At 46.5% G+C, this 23,697-nt stretch overlaps 2 protein-coding genes across 2 annotated transcripts; both read left to right on the forward strand.

Moving 5' to 3' along the window:
• The first annotated feature begins 4,555 nt into the window (after positions 1–4,555).
• LOC130129875 (tyrosine-protein kinase yes-like) lies at positions 4,556–18,064 on the forward strand. Its single transcript, XM_056299548.1, is given in 12 exon segments — positions 4,556–4,627; positions 4,629–4,848; positions 6,205–6,304; positions 7,772–7,870; positions 8,153–8,256; positions 8,362–8,511; positions 9,056–9,211; positions 12,808–12,987; positions 13,764–13,840; positions 14,201–14,354; positions 14,924–15,055; positions 15,954–18,064. Coding segments are annotated over 12 exon segments (1,653 nt in total). The 3' UTR covers positions 16,163–18,064.
• On the forward strand, positions 17,163–23,403 carry enosf1 (enolase superfamily member 1). The gene is given in 16 exon segments (XM_056299226.1): positions 17,163–17,199; positions 18,204–18,346; positions 18,539–18,641; positions 19,006–19,121; positions 19,245–19,331; positions 19,594–19,620; positions 19,724–19,796; positions 19,940–19,978; positions 20,211–20,293; positions 20,893–21,015; positions 21,114–21,248; positions 21,352–21,393; positions 22,099–22,228; positions 22,745–22,844; positions 22,923–23,004; positions 23,266–23,403. Coding segments are annotated over 16 exon segments (1,413 nt in total). The 3' UTR covers positions 23,359–23,403.
• Positions 23,404–23,697: the final 294 nt, after the last annotated feature.

Below are 23,697 nucleotides of genomic sequence, written 5' to 3' on the forward strand. Positions count from 1 at the left end.
GAGGGTTGCTAGAAGGAAGCCTCTGCTCTCAAAAAAGAACAAAGCTGCCCATTTCAACTTTGCCAGAGAGCACTTGGACAAACCAGAGACCTTCTGGAAGTCCATTCTCTGAACAGACGAGTCCAAAATAGAATTATTTGGTCACAATCAAAACCAACATGTTTGGAGAAAAGCCAACACTGCATATGAAGAAAAGAACCTCCTCCCAACAGTGAAGCATGGTGGTGAAAATGTGAAGGTCTGGGGCTGCTTTTCTGCTTCTGGACCTGGACGACTCCATATTATCCAAGGAACCATGAATTCTCCGGCATATCAACAAATTCTTGACCAGAATCTCCTGCCATCAATCAGGGAGTTGAAGCTGGGACGAAAATGGATTATGCAACAAGACAATTACCCAAAGCATTCCAGCAAAACTACAAAGGAATGGCTTCAGAGAAAGAGGATTCATACTCTGGATAGGCCCAGTCAAAGTCTGGACCTTAATCCAATTGAAATGTTGTGGCGAGACCTGAAGAAGTTGGTACATATCAGATGTCCCTCAAACCTCTCTCAACTGGCTGAGTTCTGCAAGGAGGATTGGGCAAAAATCCCCATAAGCAGATGCGAGAGACTGGTTAGTGGTTACAGAAGACGTTTGGTTGAAGTAATGGCTGCAAAAGGAGGAGCCACAAGCTACTAATACAAGGGTTCACATATTTTTGCACATGTTAAATTTTCAGTTTTTGTGAAATAAACTACCTTTGTTGAATTAAATAATGAAAATATATCTCTTTTTGTGTGTGTGTCCATTATTTGGAAGGTGTGCTTTACAAATTGGGATTTGGATGTATGTGTAATAAGCTTATTTTAATGTTTTTTACAAAAACAGTGACCATGTCTGGAGGGTCCACAAACTTTCAAGCAGCACTGTATACACACACACACACACACACACACACACACACACACACTATATATATATATACACTATATACACACATACACTATATATACACACACACACACACACACTATATATACACACTATATATACACACACATATATATATACACACTATATATACACACTATATATACACACACATATATATACATACACACTATGTATATATATATACTATATATACTATATATACATACACACTATATATATACACACACATATACACGTATACATATACACACATATACACACATATACACATATATATATATACATATACACACACACACACACACACACACACACACACATATATATATATATATATATATCCATCCATTATCCAAGCCGCTTATCCGAATTCAGGTCACGGGAATGCTGGAGCCTATCCCAGCAGTCATTGGTCGGCAGGCGGGGAGACACGCTGGACAGACCACCAGGCCATCACAGGGCTGACACACACACACACACACACGCACACACACACATACACATAGTCACACTAAGGACAATTTAGTACGGCCAATTCGCCTGACCTACGTGTCTTTGGACTGTGGGAGGAAACCGGAGCATTTGAAATGCTGATGACTGCTTATGGCATGAAACAAGCTTGTACTGTCTCATCAAGAATTTACTTGAATCACTGGATTATATATGTGTGTGTGTTTGTGTGTGTGTGTGTGTAGATATGTATATATAACTTTGTTAAAAGAAACGCTCAACGGTGGGTAAAGTGCTCAACAAATAAGGAGCAAAATAATCCAGTGAGTCAGGTAAATGCTTAATGAGACAGACAGTACAAGCCTGTTTCATGCCATAAGCAGTCATCAGCTGTCAGTAAAGCTACTCGGGAAGGAACATGCCATTTACTGCCTCGCCATGCACATCACGCGCACAACGTCCAGTGGGGAAGGGAGAGGTGCGACATTCAAAAACACGTGATCGCCAATGGTCCAATGGGGGGGGGGGGGGGTATTTGTCTATTGGCACGATTTATTTATAATTACAAAACAGGTGTTTATATTGACAGGTCCAATGGGGGGGGGGTATTTGTCTATTGGCACGATTTATTTATAATTACAAAATAGATGCTTATAATAGGAATGAATTGGCCAGCAGTCTGCAATTGCTGGCCATATTCAGTTATATATATATATATATATATATATATATATATATATATATATATATATATATATAGATGAGACTCAGCAGCCTGCAGTCCAGCAGCAGCACTAGGTGTAAATGAGGGCTCCACGCCACTGCAGCAGTCCGAGCCCCTGGTTGTCTCTTCATTTTATTTATTTATTTCGTTGCCGTTGTTGTTTGCTTTGTGCCATTATCCCTTCGGCTAGGACAAATCCCCCATCCTCATAATCCTCCTAGTGGTGGGTCGAGCTGGCACCGCCCTGCTTCCCCTCTCACAGTGGACCAACATGCCAAGGTCCCTCCTTAAATCATTCACTCGTGCTCGCACGGCCACCGGCGCTAATAGGAATCTCGTCTGAAAAGCCAGAGGGAATTTTTCCCCCCGCCATGCGACGGCGTCGTAACGTACTTAGAGCTCAGCATTTGGAGGGAGTTTGACAAAAAGAGAGAGAGAGAGATTTAGATATTGTGTTTGACGTGGACAGAAAACCGCAATCTGCCATCGGGAATATAATAGGGATTGATGATTTACGGCTGGATTAACAACGGAGAACAGCAGCGACATAATGTTGTTGTAGGGGATCAAACCATCACCGTTCCCTCTGTTTCCTCTTTACACTTACAGTGCCCGTGGACCAGGCGGGAATGAGTACAGCAGTCTCTCGAGTACTTTAACCCTCCAGTTGAAGTCAGGACTAAATATCTTGCACATATCGATTGCTTTTTTGACTCACACGCTGCCACCGTTAATCAAACTGACGTTATGGGGTGTTGCGCAAGAGTCGTTTTTCCAAATGTGACACGGCTTCCTTGGCTCGTTGGTTTTGTTGTTCGTTAAAACTAAAAAATGTTCCGTTCCTGTATCGCGGTGTTATTATCAATGGACAACCAAGGACCTGGCTAACCTAATATCTTGCCACCCACCACATCTCGTTCTGGAAATGAAACGCAAGCCCACCGTAGTTGACAAAGCCACTCAGTGAAGCCGTCTGCTTTGCATGAGGCCGCCTTCGTCTCAAGTCAGAAGGGCGGTTTGCTTTGCTTTGAATCTCGGCATCAGAATCTTAGTTTTTAGGGTTTTTTGGGGTTTTTTTTTCCCCCCACACCGGCGGGCCTAGCAGAATATTCTGGCCTTAGTTCTGAACATCTTGAGATTTGATTTACAGGCATACTCCTTTGAAGCGATTTGAAAATCTGTATTTAGTTTTGAGTCGTCTCCAAAGACTTGACCGCTTATGAGCGCACAACCAGCGTGCAGCACAAGCCTTAGCCTTGCAATTTAACCCGTTGTTTTATTGGAGCAAGGTTCTCCTGAGTCCTGGGGAGGTTTCTGTGGTTTGTCCCCATTTTATAGGTTTCCCTGGCAGTTCAGCTGGAGAACTCATTGAACTCTCGCTTACGCCCCACCCATCTCGATAGTGGGGGGGGGGGGGATCCTTGGATCCTCCCAAGATCATGGCTATTGTTCCAAAATCAGTAGGAGATAGATTACTACCCTGGCAGATCCCCTTCACTTTATCCACTGCCGCGGCCTAGCAGCATTCTTAATTCCTGATCTGTTCCTCCTGCGTATGATATCGACCCAGTGGTTCACAGCACCTCCAGGAGCAGCAGACTAATCCACTCTCGCTACCACTGTGTACACAACACCGGAGTTGCGTGCACTACAGAAACCTTTAACTTTCAACATTTACTCTTGAGGTGCTGATAGCTTGTCTGCTAACCAAGTCAAGTTCTCCGTGCAACCGTGGTACTCGCGGGGCAAAATCTTTTCTGAGCCAGATCCCAGTGAGCCGAGACTTCAGTTGGAGCGTGTCTGATCCTCTTCATATTTTCCGGGGCCTTCCCTTTGTGATAGAATGCCTCGGTGTCACACGGGCCAATTCTGTTAGACGGAGGAATGACAACAATGTAGATGGAGACGCATGGGCTCTCAAGTGCTTCTGGCTTGCACATAGGCAGGGCCCAGAGGGTCTCACTGGCTAGATGTTCTGCGCTGTGGCCAATGTGTTTGAGCCACGGCAACGCAAAAGACGATTTACGATCTTGAAAATAAGTGCTTTAATGTGTTTTTCCATAAACAATAATCCCTTTGTGATGCTCTTCTTCAAGGCCACTACAATAGATCCATAATCTCCTCTGTTTATTAGTCCATTTTGTAGATGTGTGTATATTGCAGCACACTCATTTTAAAGTACAGTGATATTCAAAAATGTTAACTCAGTCATGACTGATTTAAAATCAGATTTATTGCTGACAACCATGTCCCAGTTACCATAAGGCCTATGATTTGAGCCTTGCAGCAACACCGGAAGGATTCACATCTCTACTGCAGGTCATCAATATGTCATTTTATGCGGTTCATGCATTTTGCACAGTTTAAGCAACAACAACCCTTATGTTGCGATCTTTCATAATCCTTAAACTTGCCTGGCCCTTTATGTCCATCCAGAAGAGACCATGGGCTGCATAAAGAGTAAGGAGGACAAGGGCCCTACGATGAAGTATCAGCCAGAGAAACGCTACAGCTCTGGACCCCAGCGCCGCCACCACGCCTCACGTCGGCCACTATGGGCCGGATCCCACTCAGCTCCAGCAGAACCAGGCCCCCTCCTCATCGGGCCCCACAACAGCAAGCTTCAACCATGCCATCACCCCCTTTGGCGGGTCCTCCACCACCATGACGCCCTTCGGAGGGACGTCAACCTCCTTCTCTGGCTCCATACCCAACTCCTTCCCTGGAGCTGTCTCAGGTAAGCAGTGTGCGTAGTTGTGTACTTCTGTAAGATGCAACCATGCGATGACAACGGTTGGCATATTAAAAGAGGGCCTCTCTCATGTCCTTTAGTGTGCTAAAATTGATATGTGACCTCATTTAATCTCATGACTCATTAACTATCATGGCTGCCATCACAGTTCTAATGTTAACATGCTTATTATGCAACAACACACACACACTCACACACACACACACTTGCCCAGGTTGCAAACTTTTCCCCGTTAAATTTTGCATGGGTTTTATTATCAGCGGTAATCATTCTAAATGGGCCTGAGCAGCTTAAGACGATCCTAAGAGTAAAGAGATGAGATTGAACCCTCCTGCTAGGTGGAATTAGTGTTGTAATCTCCCTCCGTGTTGGATTATCTGGCGGAGGTACTGGGTCTGTGTATGTATATGTGTGTGTTAGGGGGGCAAGCGACATGATATTTAGTCTCTGTGGGGGATAATGAGATTACTGTTGACAGCATGTTGTCGGTGGCGGGTATATGAATATGACCTCCCCATGAGCAATGTCATATTTGCAGACTGCACCGGCCCCGAGAGCAGAATGTTTTATTATATACAAGCAAAGGACAGGGTGGCGAGTTGTGCTTCGCCGTGCAATTCACGACCTGTTAAGACGTTTCCCTTTAAGCTGATGCGAGCGTTCTCGCAAGCCTGTAATTTATCCGACGAATAGCGGGCCGAGCAGGATCCCCGTTATGACAACCGGAGGTCGTTTTCCCCTCTACGGAGTGGTAACAGTGGACCGAGGCCACCGTCCCTGTGCCACGCTGCAGACTGGAGCCGTGACAACGCTAAGATTTACTTTAATCAGTCCCCATGGGGGGAAGGAATTACTGCTGTAGATGAGCAAGGGTGAAAAGGGAGAGTATACACAGAAGCAAAACAGTACAGTTAGCTGAACATTGTATGTATTTGGAAAAGGGTTATCCAAGAGCGTTAGTACTAGAAGAGGTTGCATAAAGTAGCGTGCGAGGTTTGCATGGCTTATTTATATTACATTACATCCGTACAGCAACGCTACAAGCCAAAGCAAATCGGTAGGAATTGTCTGACCTGCACAAAGCAGATTTGTCATAGCTTTTTGGCAGTCGGCACACCACACGCTATGAAAAGCTCTGTTCGTAGCATGCAGACCTGCTGTTCGGTGAGATGCACCTTATGGCTCCTCTCCAAGATGTCGTTTCAGTGTCCCAACCTTGCATCAGTGTCACCTCTTTCCGTGCAATAATGTTTTGACAGTCTCACTTTGACCGAGTCACAGTTTGTGTGTGGGTGTGTGTGTGGTGTGCGCTTGTGTGTGACATTCTTCTTGTCTGTTCAGGTGGGGTGACATTCTTTGTGGCCTTGTACGACTATGAAGCCAGGACATCAGATGACCTTTCATTCAAAAAAGGGGACCGCTTTCAGATCATCAACAACACGTGAGATCTCTCTCTCTCTCTCTCTCCTCTCTCTCTCTCTCTCCTCTCTCTCTCTCTCTCTCTCTCTCTCTCTCTCTCCTCTCTCTCTCTCCTCTCTCCTCTCTCTCTCTCTCTCTCTCTCTCTCTCCTTCTCTTCTCTCTCTCTTCTCTCTCTCTCTCTCTCTCTCTCTCTCTCTCTCTCTCTCTCTCTCTCCCCATTTATTTACAAGCCTCCCGTACTTCCTGTCAACTCTGCTTTCTTTGTAAGTCGTGCTGAGAGAGGGAGGTGGTTTTGGTGCAGAAATAGTCATCTGAAGGGATGCACTGATGTCGATTCCAAGTATGAATCTTTAGGTGTCGGGCATTATGATTCATCACTTTAGTTGGACAGTGCAGACGCAGACCATTAGTTTGGTTCAAAGGGCAAACTAATTGAGGTAGAATCAGTTTTTTTGCACCATTAAAGAAGTACAGGCCTCCGTTTTCCTACCGGCCACCGTAAGCCCAACAATCGGTGATTGCCGATGTACCCCCCCCCCCCCAACATACACACACACCCATGCGTGCCGGACATTTCCAGCAAATGCAATCATGGAAGAGCTTGATGCGAAAAATATTATTTTGGTTTTAGACCAGATGCACCCGGCAAGCCAGCGGTGCTAACCATGTGCCGTGGAGAGGCCATGTGGGTGCAGGTTTTCACTCCAGCCCGACTCCACACCGGCCGATTTCACTGATACATTCTTCCTCTATGGTTGAAGGGTTGCTAATCAGTGAAATCACCCGGTGTGGAGTCCGGCTGGAATGAAACCTGCATACACATGGCCTCCCCATGGCACATGGGCAGCCGCCCCTGACCTGCATGAAGTAATTTGCCGTCTTTGCAAACGAGTAGTGCCGGCAAAAGATTCTACCTGCACATACACTTTTCGGTTTAGTTTTCAAGTGTGGTTTATGAATTGACGCTGCTTTTCAGCACCAATCGGTCGGATAGCAGTCACTAAAGACGGCTTAATAGTCATTTAGTCTGTTTTGTGAAAGACTCGTCGGGAATCAGTGCAACAAGAATGGGCACATGGCCCAACTCCCAACTGCCACTTCCTATTCGTGCGTGCTTTGAATTGCACTTTACAGGTTAATTATTTACTGAGTTGAGTTCTCGAGAAGGCACACCATTAAATTAGCAGAATAAAAAGACCAGGGTGTCCGGGTGGTGTGGCAGTCTATTCTATTGCCTACCAACACGGGGATCGCCGGTTCGAATCCCCGTGTTACCTCTGGTTTTTTATGCTAACCTGGCCTCAGAATTGCTAACCACGGTCTACTGCAAAAATAACATTTTCATCCATGGAATCAGTCCCCAAATGCTAAGGTGTTTCATGGGTGATGATACCAAGCCAAATTCTTGGGTGAGTCACGGGCTTGGCTTAACCTCTGAACACATGAGTCCGCCATCTCATCTCTCCTCTGTCGTTTCCCTCGGTGTAGGGAGGGAGACTGGTGGGAGGCCCGTTCCATCAACACGGGGAAGAAAGGCTACATCCCCAGCAACTATGTGGCCCCTGCCGACTCTATCCAGGCCGAAGAGTAAGACCCGGACCGCTCCTCTCCAAACCTAATTATTCTATTTAGAGCCCACAGCGTCAGGCTAATGACGCTAATTTGATTTCCACTCACATGTCCTGCACCCAGGACACGATGTTAACACCAGTACAGTCTACCTTTACATCCTCAACGTGGCTTTAGGTTGTATAGTTTGGCTGTTCACAGTAAGCACACATACTTCTTTCGATTCTGACATTTCGATTTTAGTTGTTCGAAGTGATTTTATTTTTCATTCCTCACTTATGCTGACCTGACTTTGCCTAGGTGGTACTTTGGTAAAATGGGGCGTAAAGATGCCGAAAGGTTGCTTTTGAATCCGGGGAACCACCGGGGTACTTTTCTGGTGCGCGAAAGTGAAACTACTAAAGGTGATAATACCCGCCATGGATGCCTCATACTGTAATCACGTATATCATACAGGTGTATGTGTAAAAAGTATACTTGTAAAATGGCTTCGCCGATGTCCTTGTCAGGTGCTTACTCTCTCTCCATACGGGATTGGGACGACGCCAAAGGAGACAATGTGAAACATTACAAGATCCGCAAGCTTGACAGCGGAGGCTACTACATCACGACACGGGCACAGTTTGACACGTTACAGAAGCTCGTCAAACACTACACGGGTACGCAAAACTGTCCTCTCTCTTCACTTCTTGTCTCCGTCTCCCCCTCTCTCGTCTCTTTCCCTTATCCCTCATTCACCACTCGGTCTCTTTCATCCCGCGTCGAGCTACTATAATGCTGAAATTACCCCCCGGTCAGAGTCGAACTATGCCTGTCGGAGAGTTTTGCTGTCCTACCCGCGGTATCCCCCAACACGGCGTTCCCAAAGCAGATGAAACGCTTCTTTACTTAATAATTGATGGGAGACTCAGCCATCTTTAAGCGATCTCCCCCCTTAAGCAGGGAGAGGGTTTAAACCACCGCGATCCCTCATCGCTGCACTCTCACTCTCCAAGATTGCCCGCTGTGTTAAAAACAGCCTCTTTTCATTCATTTTTCATAGCTGTTATTAGAGCAGCATCTAAATTCATCCGTATCGACTCGCATGAAATGTGGCGTAAAATTGGAGCAGCTGTGAAACGGTGTGGTCCTGGTCTAGCCCTACGGTGAGTCACGAGAGGGTGCTGCCAAATGTAACGTGGCCTCATGTTGGTTTTACCTCAGAGCACGCAGACGGGCTTTGTCACAGGCTGACCACCGTGTGCCCGACTGTAAAGCCCCAGACCCAGGGTCTCGCCAAGGACGCCTGGGAGATACCCCGGGAGTCCCTGCGGCTGGAGCTCAAACTGGGCCAGGGATGCTTCGGAGAAGTCTGGATGGGTAAGAGAAACAAAAACACTTGCATGCTCACACACACACGCACACACACAAATCAAACTAAATGTAAGCTTAACTATAGCAATGGTTTCACATTCATTATCATTATTATTATTATTGCTCACTTTTTTCCTCGTTAACTTTTTCGACAATATAAACTGTCTCTTATATAAACATTTGCTCGGCCTTTTGTCTTGTAGTTGCACCCTGTGTAAATTCCTCGTTTTGCCTTCCCTTCTTACACTTGGACATGCCACTTGCATAATATTGTGTTACGTCTTCTGCGTTTGATGTTGGCAAATGTCCCAGTTGAATTCTTTGACAGATGAAAAATCAATTCTCTCCCCTGTTCTGACGCGCAAAGCCTTCTCCAATTTATCCGGCAAGCAGACTTGTACACAAACTGAGTAGATAAGTGCACACACTGAGCACACACAAGCACACTCACAAAACCAACATTTACAAGGAGTATTTCTGTCAAAGCTCGGAAATGATCGACTTCCTGCAGAGTTGGATGGGGTTTTTGATGGGACACTTCCCCTGTTTGTTGCCTTTTCTGAAGCCCCAGAGGGGGGTGCATCCCCCTGCTTGGGTTATGGCGTCACACATGAGGAGAACTTCAGCCACACGTGTTTGTTCAAGTTTGTGAGCTCCGAAGCTACTGGTGTTAGAGACGGACGGACGGACAGGCAGGCAGGCAGGCAGACGGACAGAAAGACAGACAGATAGATAGATGGATAGATAGATAGATAGATAGATAGATAGATAGATAGATAGATAGATAGATAGATAGATAGATAGATAGATAGATAGATAGATAGATAGATAGATAGATAGATAGATAGATAGATAGAAAGAATCAGTTTTATTTGGCCAAGTATGTTTAGGCCTACACATACAAGTGTTTTGACTCCGGTTCTTCCATTGCTCTCCATGTACTTACACAGAATAGACATACAGACAACAAGGTAAACATAAACATTTAACTACTATGTACAGATATAGATGTGTATAAAAGTATAGTCCTCTGTGTGGAGTTTGCATGTTCTCACCGTGTCTGCGTGGGTTTCCTCCGGGTGCTCTGGTTTCCTCCCACAGTCCAAAGACATGTAGGTCAGGTGAATCGGCCATACTGAAATTGTCCCTAGGTGTGAATGTGTGTGTGTCTGTGTGTTGGGTGGGGTTGGGGGGTGGGGGGCTTGTCGGCCTGTCCAGGGTGTCTCCCCGCCTGCCGCCCAATGACTGCTGGGATAGGCTCCAGCATCCCCGTGACCCTGAGAGCAGGATAAGCGGTTTGGATAATGGATGGATGGATAAAAGTATATTATAAAAAAAAAAGAAAAAACAGCAATGATGTAACAGGAAGACAATAGCGCAGTGGTGCGGAGTGCAAAGATGCTGGAATAAATATGTTAACAGGTTACTTTATATACATGAGGTGGGTAGACATGACAGAATATGCATGTATACAATATATACAGTATATATGGCGTGCTTAGATTTACTTTTGACAGTGATGACATGTTAAACTACAGGCTATATAGTATATATATCATTTGTAGGCACAGTGGCTGTTCAGTGTTACGGGTATTTTGCATGGGGATTGTTTCTGACACTGTATGACTGTCTTAAATGTTCATCACAATGACAGTCTGCAGAAAGAAATTGTTTTTATATCTAGTTGTTTTGGGGTACAGTGCCCTGTAGCGCATCCCTGAGGGGAGGGGTTGGAACAGGTTGTGACCAGGGTGTGATGGGTCTGCAGTCGTGTTGCCTGCCAATTTCCGGACTCTGGAAATGTATAAGTCCTGAATGGAGGGCAGGTTTGCACCAGTGATTTTCTCTGCAGTCCTGACTGTCCGTTGTAGCCTGTTCCTGTCCTGTTTGGTGGCTGAGCCAAACCAGACAGTGATGGATGTGCAGAGAACAGACTATTCTTGGCTGGACCGCAACAGCGGGGCCAGTCCTACAAATGCGGTTGTCCATGAGTAAGTGACGAGTGGGTGCCTGAGTGAGTGATGGAGTTGCGCCATTGGTCAGACAGCCGAGTTGGAGTTTACCCATTGGCTGTTGCTCTTTCAAAACGAATCTGTGTGAACAATTTTCTATGACATCATCAGCTGTTCACGGAAGGACTGTGTAGTCGCAGTCCAGCCATATACTAGGTTTTAACCTAGTCTTGTCGCAGAGTAGAACTGAAACAGCAGCTCCTGAGGCAGGTTGAACTTATTGAGCTGGCGCAGAAAACACATCCTCTGCTGGGCGTTTGGATGATTTGTGTCTGTGCTGGACGCCCACTTTAGGTCCTGGGAGAGTTTGGATCCCAGAAACCTGAAGGTTTCCACAGCAGACACAGTGATGTTGAGTATGGTGAGGGGGCGGGGGGGCAGTGCTGGGGGACTCCTCCTGAAGTCCACTGTCATCTTCATGGCTTTGAGTGTGTTCAGCTCCAGGTTGTTTTGGCCGCACCAGAGGGCCAGCTGATCAACCTCCCGTCTGTATGCAGACTCGTCACCGTCCCGGATAAGGCCGATGATTGTTCTGTCGTCTGCAAACTTCAGGAGTTTAACAGACGGGTCTCCTAAGGTGCAGTCATTTGTGTAGAGGGAGAAGAGCAGAGGGGAGAGCACACTTCCCTGGGGGGCACCAGAGCTGATTGTCCAGGTGCTGGATGTGATTTTCCTCCAGCCTCAGCTGCTGCCTCCTGGCTGTCAGGAAGTTTGTGATCCGCTGACAGGTGGGGGCTGGAGCAGTGAGCTGAGTGAGTTTGGAGTGGAGGATGTCTGGTACGATGGTGTTGAATGCTGAGCTGAAGTCCACAAACAGGACCCTTGCGTATGTCACTGGGGAGTCGAGGTGCTGCAAGATGTAGTGCAGTCCAGACCGCAGTACAGACTGCATCCTCCACTGACTGGCCTGTTTGCCCGGTAGGCAAACTGCAGGGGGTCCAGCAGATGTCCCTCAGGTGGGCCAACACAAGTCTCTCAAAGGATTTCATGACCACAGACGTCAGGGCAACGGGCCTGTAGTACTTTAATCCTGGAGATACAGGGTTTCCTAGGGACGGGGATGATGGTGGAAATTTTGAAGCAGAAGGGGACTTCACACAGCTCCAGTGAGCTGTTGAAGATCAGTGTGAAGATGGGGGGCCGGCTGGGCAACACAGACTTTCAGGCAGGAGGGAGACACGCTGTCTGGGCCTGGTGCCTTGCTGGTCTTCTGTCTCTGGAAGAGCTGACTCACATCCTCTTCACAGATCTGCGTACAGGTGGGGGGGTCAGGGGGGAGGGGCTGGCAGGGGGTGTAGTTGTTTGTGTGATGTGGCCGGAGAGGGTGAGGGGTGTGAGAGTGGGCTTATCAAACCCGCAGTAAAACGCGTTCGGGTCGTCAGCCAGTTGATGGTTCTCTGCGGTGTGGGGGGGCGGTCTCCTGTAGTCAGCGATATCCTGCAGACCTCTCCACACCGACGCAGGGTCGTTGGCAGAAAACCTGTTAGACAGACAGACAGACAGATAGATGGATAGATGGATGGTTTAAGTCTTAGCTCCATCAAGTCAAAGTATTGTGACACACCTCTTTATCTCTCTCTTGCTCTGTAGGCACATGGAATGGTACAACCAAGGTGGCCATTAAGACCCTGAAACCGGGCACCATGTCCCCAGAGGCCTTCCTGCAGGAGGCCCAGATCATGAAGAAGCTCAGACATGACAAACTGGTGCCTCTCTATGCAGTGGTGTCTGAGGAACCCATCTACATCGTCACAGAGTACATGGCCAAAGGTACATGGCATACACACACACACACACACACACACAAGTACCTGGTGACCTTGCCAAAAGTGGAGGGCCCGGTACCCCAGATTTTGGCATTAGTTGCATAGTTGTTGTAGTGGTTCTGGCACAAAATGGCTGGGGTTATGTTTGAGTTATCATACATCGCTGCAATGTCAGAGGCACGCCAGGTAATTCTCCTGCAGGAAAATGTAAATTTTATGGACGTTTTAATTAATATGCTTTACAGTTTGATAGTCCTTGGATGTCCCGTGTGGTTTCCCGAGGCCCGGGGCGGAGATGTTTAATTGAAAACTGCAGCGGTTTTGTGGCCAGCTTTCATCTTTTCAGCTGAAAAGCGTGTTCTAGTTTGCTTGTTTTTTTTCCCAGTGACTTAACTTGGAATTTGACTCATCCCAGTGTGGGAATGTCAACTCAATCACCTTTGCGTGTTGGTATATTTCTGCAAGTGTGTGGATCCATTGTGGGACTTGCTCCAGGGGAGTGTCTGTTTCAGACCTGTTTTGTGCTTCTTTGACTCTTAACTTACATGCAGATGTCGGCCGAGAGGGCGCAACCCCCTCAGACAGAGAAAATAACAAGATGTCAGAATGAACGGCATGCCAGTTCACAACCGAGCTTGACCTGGCTTTACAGTTCAGAGTATTACGAACTCAACCAATCCATTGCTTTACAGATGGAATAGCAGTCCAGCTACCGCACCTGTGCCGTGGTACTTCTGCATCTATGACACTGCTATTAATACGCTGATTGTTTCATGACAGGAAGTTTGCTGGACTTCCTCAAAGAGGGCGACGGTAAATACCTGAAACTTCCTTTGCTTGTGGACATGGCTGCTCAGGTGAGAGGAACCAGAAGTAGAGACACAGTCTAGACCTTCTTGTTTTGCTTAGTGAGCGCTGTCAATACTTGTGCACATATGTCAGTGAATTGTGCCACTATGTTTAGAGTCCTATTTTAAGCGTCTCCTTGTAAAAGAGGAATCACAGCCTCGGGGAGCTGTACGTCCTCTCATTCTCGCAGCGCATGGCTTGAGTTTTGGCGTGCTTTGCTCTCTTTGCTTTCATCGTGCGTTTCCAGCCCTCCTATTTATACACGACGGAGGGCTTGGGTGTTTCAAGTGGATCAAGGCTTCTGAATGATTCGCTGGATTTTTTTTGCGCCGTCAAACGCGGCTTGTGTTTTTACTTCTTGTTCTCAGATCGCTGACGGTATGGCGTTCATCGAGCGGATGAACTACATCCACAGGGATTTGCGCGCCGCCAACATACTAGTGGGTGATAACTTGGTGTGCAAGATCGCCGACTTCGGCCTGGCCAGGCTGATCGAGGACAACGAATACACCGCCAGGCAAGGTTGGTACACGCAGGGGAGATGGGTACGGGCACTCAAGGTGGCTGTGTCACGGGTGGATGGAGCGTGTCGGGGTGAAGAGGTGGAAGGACAAACGGTCGAAAAAGTGACCTGGCCGTCAGGCCGGCTCCCTGTTGTTTCCTATCACGGTGTGTTGGGCCGAGAGCAGAAACCAGATGCTGCTCTCCTCTCCGATCAGCCGCACTCAGTAAAAACCCCTTCAGTCCCTCTTTAGCCACCACCGCTGCCCGTATGCAGCTCTCTGACATACCAAGGTGTCCCTTTTATCCAAAGTCACCCATTATTTAGGGGTATGTGAGTGTTTCGGTGTTTGAGATCAGCAAGCCTTTCTGTACTGAACAATAATGTCAAAATGACGAGTGAATTAAAATTAAAGATAAATTGATTTAACGTTTTGATTTATGACCGTTCATCAGTCAGGCCTGGAAATGCTGGAAATTAGGACAAAAGGGACACATGCGCCCCCTAGTGGAATTTTGTTGGTCGTCTCGTCAACATCTGTCCGTTTGTAATCTCTTCTTTTCTCGTGCTGTTTCTTCTGTGCTCCCAGGAGCCAAATTCCCCATCAAATGGACCGCGCCCGAGGCCGCCCTGTACGGTCGCTTCACTATCAAGTCAGATGTCTGGTCCTTTGGCATCCTACTCACTGAGCTTGTCACCAAAGGCAGAGTACCCTACCCTGGTAAGGAACATGAACTGGGGACACACACATACACAAAGCTCCACGCAGGATGTCAGCAAAATGTGTAAACGAGGGACACGTGGTGTCAGAGCGAGGTGGTTCTTAACCGGTGAGCCGCTGTTGTCTCGTGTGTGTCAGCCCCACGTGTGTGCATGTGTAACGTCAAATCGTGAGGAATTCTTCATGAGGAAGAGTTGTCCGACACGGGCTGTTGTGGTTGTTTTTGTCTCTGCGGAGTGAATGTTCACACACACACACACACACACACACACACACACACACAAACTCACACTTGAGATTAGATGAGACCATCTGGTGAGGGCCGGTCTTGAGAGTGAACGCCGTACTTGTTTATAACCATCTGCCAGTGTGAATGGGCTCCGGGGAGAGAGACGGGTGTGTGCTATCGCTCTTCCCCTCTTTCCCTGTTATGTGTTCGTAAGAGGAGGAATTAGGTGCTATGAGTGATACATGATTCAACTGAACCATTTTATGTGATTATAGTCAGTTCTGCTTTAAATTAGGGCTTTGATTTAGGTCATCAATAAAAGTGTATAAGTTATTTTTTTCCTACAAAATGTAGCATTACATTTTTTTTGGAGGGCAGGGTGGTTTTGTAAACACCCCACATTTTTTTTGTCTCACACAGTTTACATGTCTCCAGTTGTTTTATTGATCATACTTGCCAACCCCCCCCCCCCCCCCAAAAAAAGCCGTCAGGATCAAGTTCATCAGTAAAGCAACCCACGCCAACATTTCGGCGTTCCGGTTTTCTGATTCTTTGAATCTACTAAAAGCTAAGCAGACCGGCTTTTTCACCACCACCCCCCCCCACCCCCCCGTGATAAGGAGGGAAAATTAACAGGCTTCTCCCTCTATGGTCCATCTCTTCCCCCAGGCATGGTGAACCGGGAGGTGCTGGAACAGGTGGAGCGAGGCTACCGCATGCCCTGCCCGCAGGGATGCCCCGAGTCCCTCCACGAGATGATGAAGCTCTGCTGGAAGAAGGAGCCAGATGAGAGGCCCACCTTCGAGTACATTCAGTCCTTCCTGGAGGACTACTTCACCGCCACAGAGCCACAGTACCAGCCTGGAGAAAACCTATAGTCACACCTGACCACAGCACAGCCTGCCGGGACTGCCTCCCCCTCCTCCCGCATCCCTCCGCCCGGGAGCAGACTTACCGACCGGCTGGAGAGGATGCAAAGAGCTGTGAATTATTCACTCAAGAGAGCCCACTGGAAGCTGGGCGATCAGTTGCACAACCAACCACTATATTCTTTATCTGTTGTTCATTTCTTTTTCTTTTTGTCGGCTCCTGACATATTTTACATTTTTCTTTTATCTTGTTCTCTACGTTTATGGTACTACAGGTCTTAACTGTGTGAATTTGTCTGTCCCCCCCCCCCCCTTTTACATGGCTTTCATCACGGTGTACAGAGAGACGGATCATTTTTCTTATTCTGTCGAATAATTAAAAAAGGCACATGACAAGGAGGGCCCTGTTAAGCCGAGGTCTTTTCGATTAAGAGCTCTTCATAAACGGGGACTGTGAACTGTGGTAAAGGACGCATTGAAAGGAAATACAGTTTCATTTCAGTTTTATCTTTTAAGATGCTCCATGTGGGATTTTGCTCCAGATTAATATATTTCTGTGAAATGAGTTGTGATAACACCCCTGTGATGCTAGCAACAAAACAAAACAAAAAAAAAACTGCAAAATGGAAGCCAGAAATTACATCGTTACGAACAGTGTCGCCATTAACTGCCCTCTGATTCTCGTGGGTTCAGCATGGCTGTTGTGATCAATTTGCATCAGAGCTGTAAAAAATGTCTAATGGGCTTTTAAATTGCACTCGGAAAGTATCGGGAAAAAGCCAAGCCCTCGGTGACGTAACTACTCTCATCCACCTTTCCCCCGCTAACAACAAATCAAAGTTTCTACATAACCCCGAAATGCATCAAGGGATACTTACACCAGATCCCCTGTTGACTGAAAGCAATGGAAGTAGTAAGGAGTAGCATAACAGAACATGATTGTATTATCACAAGCTGTAAGGTGCTTTGAAATGCAGCACTGTTGGTAGTTTTCACAGTGCGTTTGACAATGGACACATGCAGTGCTTCAGAAAATCCCCTCACAGGTAATGGGTCTTACATTTCATGTTTGATAGTGGTGAGTTGAGGGGCGTGGATCTGGACTGCGACACAGGTCTGTGATGCCTTACTCATCTTTTACAGTGAAATTTTGGATTGTTTTGTCTTTCGAGTTCCTATAGCAACATATCAAGAACATGGCTTTATGGCTTCATTTCGAAGACTTGGACCTTCCGTTTATCCTTTGCAACAATTTTCAATAACGCCACAAAACTGTCTGCCCACTACCACTGAGTTGCATAGGTCACTATGGTGATCATGACAGAGAAGACAATAAATGCAAATGCTCCGTATGATGGGACATTGTTTGGTGGAAAAACTGCTCAAGACTGGTCCGGGACCCAACGCGAGTTGAACAGTGGCGAACCCTGTGGCCCCATTTTTGACACATATCAATGCACTACTCCGCCAAAAATATATGAGCGGGCCAAAAGAACATTTTTGCAGGGTGACGAATTATGTTTGAGTTGGAAAACGTGAGAGCAGAGCCACCGAAAAGGGTACGAATAAACCGGTTCATGGTTAAGTCAGTGTAGTCTCTCATGGGATGGTTCATGTTGGATGAAGGGTGTAAACAGGTCTTCATTTGGCTGAGTAAAGTAATTCGTATGAAAAGGAAGGGGCCTTTTTTTTTTATACTGACTTTTTTTTTTCATCTGTTTCATATATGGATTTATCAGGACAGTATTGCAATCTGCTTAACATATGACGACAACTGGGCTTATACAGAAGGGCTTTGTACAATGTAACAAAATCCTCATTTTATAAAATTATGAAGGAGATGGCTTAGGGTGCAGGTTATATTTGATTGAAAACGAAGATTGAGAAAATTGTACAATAAAAAAAAACATGACCTGAGATTGTACACTGTTCTTTTTTTTTTTTTCAAAGTCGTGCTGAGATTACATTAGGTCTGTATGGATTTTTACGAGCACTGTATCCGACCAATCACATGTTGAAGTGGGCGGGGCAAGGGAGGGCCCAAGGTGAGGGTCACATGACCCTTCCTTCCACGCAACTCCGCTCGACTCGACGCCCGTGAGTCGTTCTGTTACCATGGTGCAGATCGTTAAACTGACCGTCAGCGATGTGAGGTTTCCGACCTCTTTGGAGCAACATGGCTCAGACGCAATGGTGAGGATATCGTGCCAAATGGCACTTTGTAGAAGCTGTTTTTAGTATCTGAACAAAACAACAACAAAAAAGATTTGCCAAGTTCTGACGTACCTGGGATCGCTCACGTAGGACTGAAAGACCTCAAACAGTTTTTAAATAGAAACACGTGTAAGTTTTATCCCATTTCCTGTTGCTTGGTGCACGTTGCAGCATACAGATCCGGACTACTCAGTCGCGTACGTTGTTCTGGACACCGATGGCGGGTTGAAAGGCTACGGGCTGACGTTTACCGTGGGGAGAGGCACAGAGATCGGTAAGATATTAAATGGCTTACAGAACAACTTGGTTGTTTTCCAATAAGCACCCGAGGCCAAACAAAACGTTATCGCTGCGACAGCTGGCGGAAGTCTCCAGGTTGGCGTCGCGTTGCGTTCACTCGCAATGTTGTTTTCGAGTCCGCGTGCGCCATCTTGTGGCCGCGCGAAACACTGCAACACTTTGGATCCGGACTTTGCAAATCACTCAGCCCGTTCAACGAGTGAATCCCAAAGAGAAGTGAATGAGTACGCAGGGAGAGGTTTTGTAAAGCAAATAGTAGTAAATGCATCTGTTCCTGCATTAAAAGTCTAGAAGCTAACCCTAACCACTGATAACTTTCCGTATGTATAAATGTCCAGTGGTTTGTGCTGTGGAGGCCTTGTCAGGACTGGTGGTGGGCAAATCCTTAGAAGAGATTGTGAGTGACTTCCGTGGATTCTACCGCCTCCTCGCCAGTGATGGCCAGATGCGATGGGTGAGAACATAAAACGATAAGTCACAAATGTTAACCACCAAAAGTTTCAAGTGCCTCTGTTGAGTCTTGAAAACTGATGGCGATGAGGGTGATTTATACTTCCCTTGTTTGTATGTAAAACAGATTGGCCCAGAAAAAGGAGTGATCCAACTGGCCACCGCTGCGGTGCTGAATGCTGTGTGGGATCTCTGGGCGAGGGCAGAGGGCAAGGTGGGACACCGTTTTGCAAAGACCCTCACATCATGAGTCAAACAGTGCTACTCCTGCTGGTCTCCAGAGCAAACTCCTGCAAAGAATCCGAAACGATGCTGCGCTTGGTTTTCACCCTGCCAGGATGCACACACATCTCACCCGTCTCTGCACGCTTACAGGGGACTGCCACTGCAACGGTGTAAAATGTAAAAACCAAATGTCTTTACGTGTCTGTCCAGCAATTGATGCAACGCTGCTCATCACAAACATTTTCTTCCAGCCACTATGGAAGCTGCTTGCGGACATGGTGAGTCACAGCAGATTCAGACTTCCCACTCAACTGCCTGTGTCGAGTCTTGTCCAGACTGCAATTACAAAGGAATATTTTGTGGTCTTGCCTTCGATTTCAGGATCCGCGACAGATCGTCTCATGTATTGACTTCAGGTACATCACCGATGCCCTAACAGAGCAGGAAGCTCTAGGTATGAGCCCGGTTCTTTGGTGCATATCCATATATACATTAGTCCCCCTCTGTAGCCTTCATGCTGAGTACACAAGTGTTAACAGTCTCGTTTCAGTAGCGGACTGTTTCTCTCTCTCTCTCTCTCTGCTATCCATCTCTCAGACATGCTCATCAAAGCACAAACCGGAAAGCAGCAGAGAGGTAAGTACACTAAAGGGAGTCATTAATGGCCTCAGCAAGAGGGATTTTATGTAATGAAACTGCCCCTTAAGAAATGAACAGATTGTGATTGAGTGCTTTTTGACTGTTCGCGAACTCCCCCATACACACACACATGCACGCGTGCACACGCACATCAAGTCTTTGATTGCTCTATTAAGACATTTCTAATTGAGAACTCGTTAGTCTTACGGGCCGTTTATTTTCCTGCCAGAGGATCGAATGCTGAACGAGGGCTACCCTGCCTACACCACATCCTGTGCCTGGCTGGGATATTCAGACCACCAGCTCAAACAGGTCTGTCAGCATTTTAAACGCAAGCTACGTCTCTGATCGATAGTTCAATCTTATTGAAAGCCCAGTGTACTGGCACACCCTGGGACTTGGTCTTGGTCAGACTCCCAGTTTAAAGGCACAAGGACAAGAACACAATGTCTCCAAAGTAGAAATATCCGAATCAGAATACTTTATTCATCCCCGAGGGGAAATTGAGTTCTATTACAGACACTCACGCTCTAATAACTAAAAGCTAACAAGATACCAGATAAGCAAATAGAAACAGAAACAAACAGAAATAAAAGATAAATAATAAATAGAAATGAGAACAAAATACATCAACAAGCATGGTGCGAATAACACCCTATCTATACTGCACTACTGCAATATCTAAGGAGATCAGACATCGAAACAAAAGTATGGATAAAACTATCAGAATATCTCATTTATAAGTAAGGAATTATGGGGTGACGGTGCAGAAACCCCCATAGCGGTAATGTCTTGCAAGTATATGTTTAGTGTTGCGCCTGTAGGGGACAACACATGGATGACAAAACATTAATATGAATAGAGGAGCTTCAAATTGTAACCGCTGGTCTCTGGATTTTGTGGTTGTGAAGTTGTGTACGGATGCCCTCAACAGTGGCTGGACCAGGTTTAAGGTAAAGGTCGGCGCTGACCTGGAGGACGACATACGCAGATGCAGTCTCATAAGGCGGATGATTGGGCCTGACAACACTTTGGTGAGATAAACTGGCAACACATTCATTTTGCTGGCTTTCTGTGAACTCTGCTAAAAACGGTAGACTCGTGTGATGCGAGAACTACTTTTTGGCCTTAGATGATTGACGCCAACCAGAGATGGGATGTAGGAGAGGCCGTCAGCTAGGTGTCCAGACTGGCTGAGTTCAGGCCGCTGTGGATCGAGGAACCCACCTCTCCTGATGACATACTGGGACACGCTGCCATCTCTAAGGTGGGTGAGGACGTGGGAAGAGAGCGACGGGTTTATGATTTTTATGTTCGTTCATGTTTCTACCTGTGTGTTCAAATGTCAGTGTTACTATCTGCTGTTGCAGGCCCTCGCTCCACTGGGAATCGGTGTGGCCACAGGGGAGCAGGTAAGACTAGTACACCGCAGACGGTGTCCAACGTCCAACAAGTCTGGGGGAAAATGGAATGAGTTAAGTTTGCTCTGCTGAAACATTTCTTTTAAATAAAATGACATATTGGGGCGTCCGGGCGGCGTGGCGGTCTATTCCATTGCCTACCAACACAGGGATCACCGGTTCAAATCCCCGTGTTACCTCCGGCTTGGTCGGGCGCCCCTACAGCCACAATTGGCCATGTCTGCGGGTGGGAAGCCGGATGTGGGAATGAGTTGTGGTCGCTGCACTAGCGCCTCCTCTGGTTGGTCGGGGCGCCTGTTCAGGGGAAGGGGGAACTGGGGGGAATGGTGCGACCCTCCCACATGCTATGCCCCCCTGGTGAAACTCCTCAGTCAGGTGAAAAGAAGCAGCTGGTGACTCCACATATATCGGAGGAGGCATGTGGTAGTCTGCAGCCCGGGCTGGAGCAGCGACCGGGATGGCTCGTAAGAGTGGGGTAATTGGCCAAGTACAATTCGGGAGAAAAAATAAATAAATAAAATGACATCTGAACACTAGCAGCAATCTGCTTTTGAAATAACTGAATACAACTTGTCCCAGTGGTTTTTTTCTCTCTCCCCTACTTGCTTAAAGGAAAACAAACCTGCCTTGCCGTTCCGGTTATAAGCTGAGAAAATGATTATTTCTTTGGGGTTTTGACATGTACAACCTCTCCAGTGTCACAACAGGGTGATGTTTAAGCAGTTCCTCCAGGCCTCCGCCCTGCAGTTTGTCCAAATAGACAGCTGTCGAATGGGCAGCGTGAATGAGAACTTGGCTGTGCTTCTGATGGCCAACAAGTTTCAAGGTAAGCGACTAGAATACTAGTCTCACAAGCCAGATCAGTCTCACCAGCCGATCATTTGTGAAAGTAGATTTTGTGAAAATGGGTCGGCTCAATAATTGGACTTTCCAGTCACAGCTTTAGAGACTATTCCAAGTGGACACCACGGTCTGGAAATGACCAAGCAGAGTTATAAATGACAATGGAGGCATTGGTGGATGGTAGTTTCATGTGTCAAGCGGGCAGCATCATAGAACGAGTCACGACAAAGCAACAGGGCACATGTAAGGTTGTAAGCTTTGGCTGTCTATGCATGTTTGACTTTCAGTTTTATAAAAAAAAATCCATTTACATTTCCGCTGTGTCGCGTCTGTTACCTTAAGACTCCAACACCAATCACACTGACCACATTGTGGACGGCTTCACCCTTCTGAAATGACTTGCAGTGAGAGGAAGGGCAGGCCCACGATCATAAAAGATCAACGTGATCAGCTTGCCAGACTGATCTGAGAAGTAACAGAATATCTCCTCTCCCCCCAGTCCCCGTGTGTCCTCACGCTGGAGGAGTCGGTCTGTGTGAGCTGGTTCAGCATCTCATACTGTTCGACTACATCTCTGTGTCTGCAGATCTCAGCAACCGGTAAGAGTACAAGAGTTGTTTTGTGTCAGCTGCTGACCATGCCAAATGCCCACATTATATTTTTTTTGTTATTTTAAGAATGTGTGAATATGTGGACCACCTCCATGAGCACTTCTCCAGCCCTGTTATGATTCGTGATGCCCGCTACATGCCCCCCAAGGTAAGATGGGATATCACAAGTTATAACTACTTTGTGTAGCGGTAATTTAATAAAAGCCTACAAAGTGCATCGTATTCAAGACCAAGGCTGATATTTAACACACCATGCATCCATAACATCTCAGTTGCCATTTTATTACTTTTCAAGCCCCTGAAACCTTAAATAAAAAAACAACAAAAAAACAACTCGTTATTCTCATTATATACACACTACCTCCTTCAAGCAACTGTCTGACTGTTATGTGGTTGTCATTGTTGTCAGGATCCAGGTTATTCTTGTGAGATGCTGGCATCCTCAGTGCAGACACACCAGTACCCCCAAGGTGACGTATGGAGACGGCTCTTAAGCAAATGAGCAAAATACAAGAATTTAACAGAGGCTGCCATTAACCGATTTGGAATTAAGAGTATTAATGTTCAGTAAATAGACCCAGTTAATCTTTACAGTGGTGGTACTGAAACACCAGTTTTGTGTAGTTAGCTTCAAATACCCTGTCAATGACAGTCTGAATGATGTGTACCAGTACATGTTTTTTCCCAACTTTATGCTGTCATTTGAGAATACTGAGGTTTTTGAGCTGGTCTGTACCAAGGCCTATATTACATACAGGTATACTTTAATAATTAACATGAAGTATACAAACAATAATTAACATGAAGACTGTAGATGTATAATGTTCTCCTTAAGTGTAAT

Source organism: Lampris incognitus, chromosome 19 (genome assembly GCF_029633865.1).
Source record: "Lampris incognitus isolate fLamInc1 chromosome 19, fLamInc1.hap2, whole genome shotgun sequence".
Taxonomy (NCBI): Eukaryota; Metazoa; Chordata; class Actinopteri; order Lampriformes; family Lampridae; genus Lampris; species Lampris incognitus.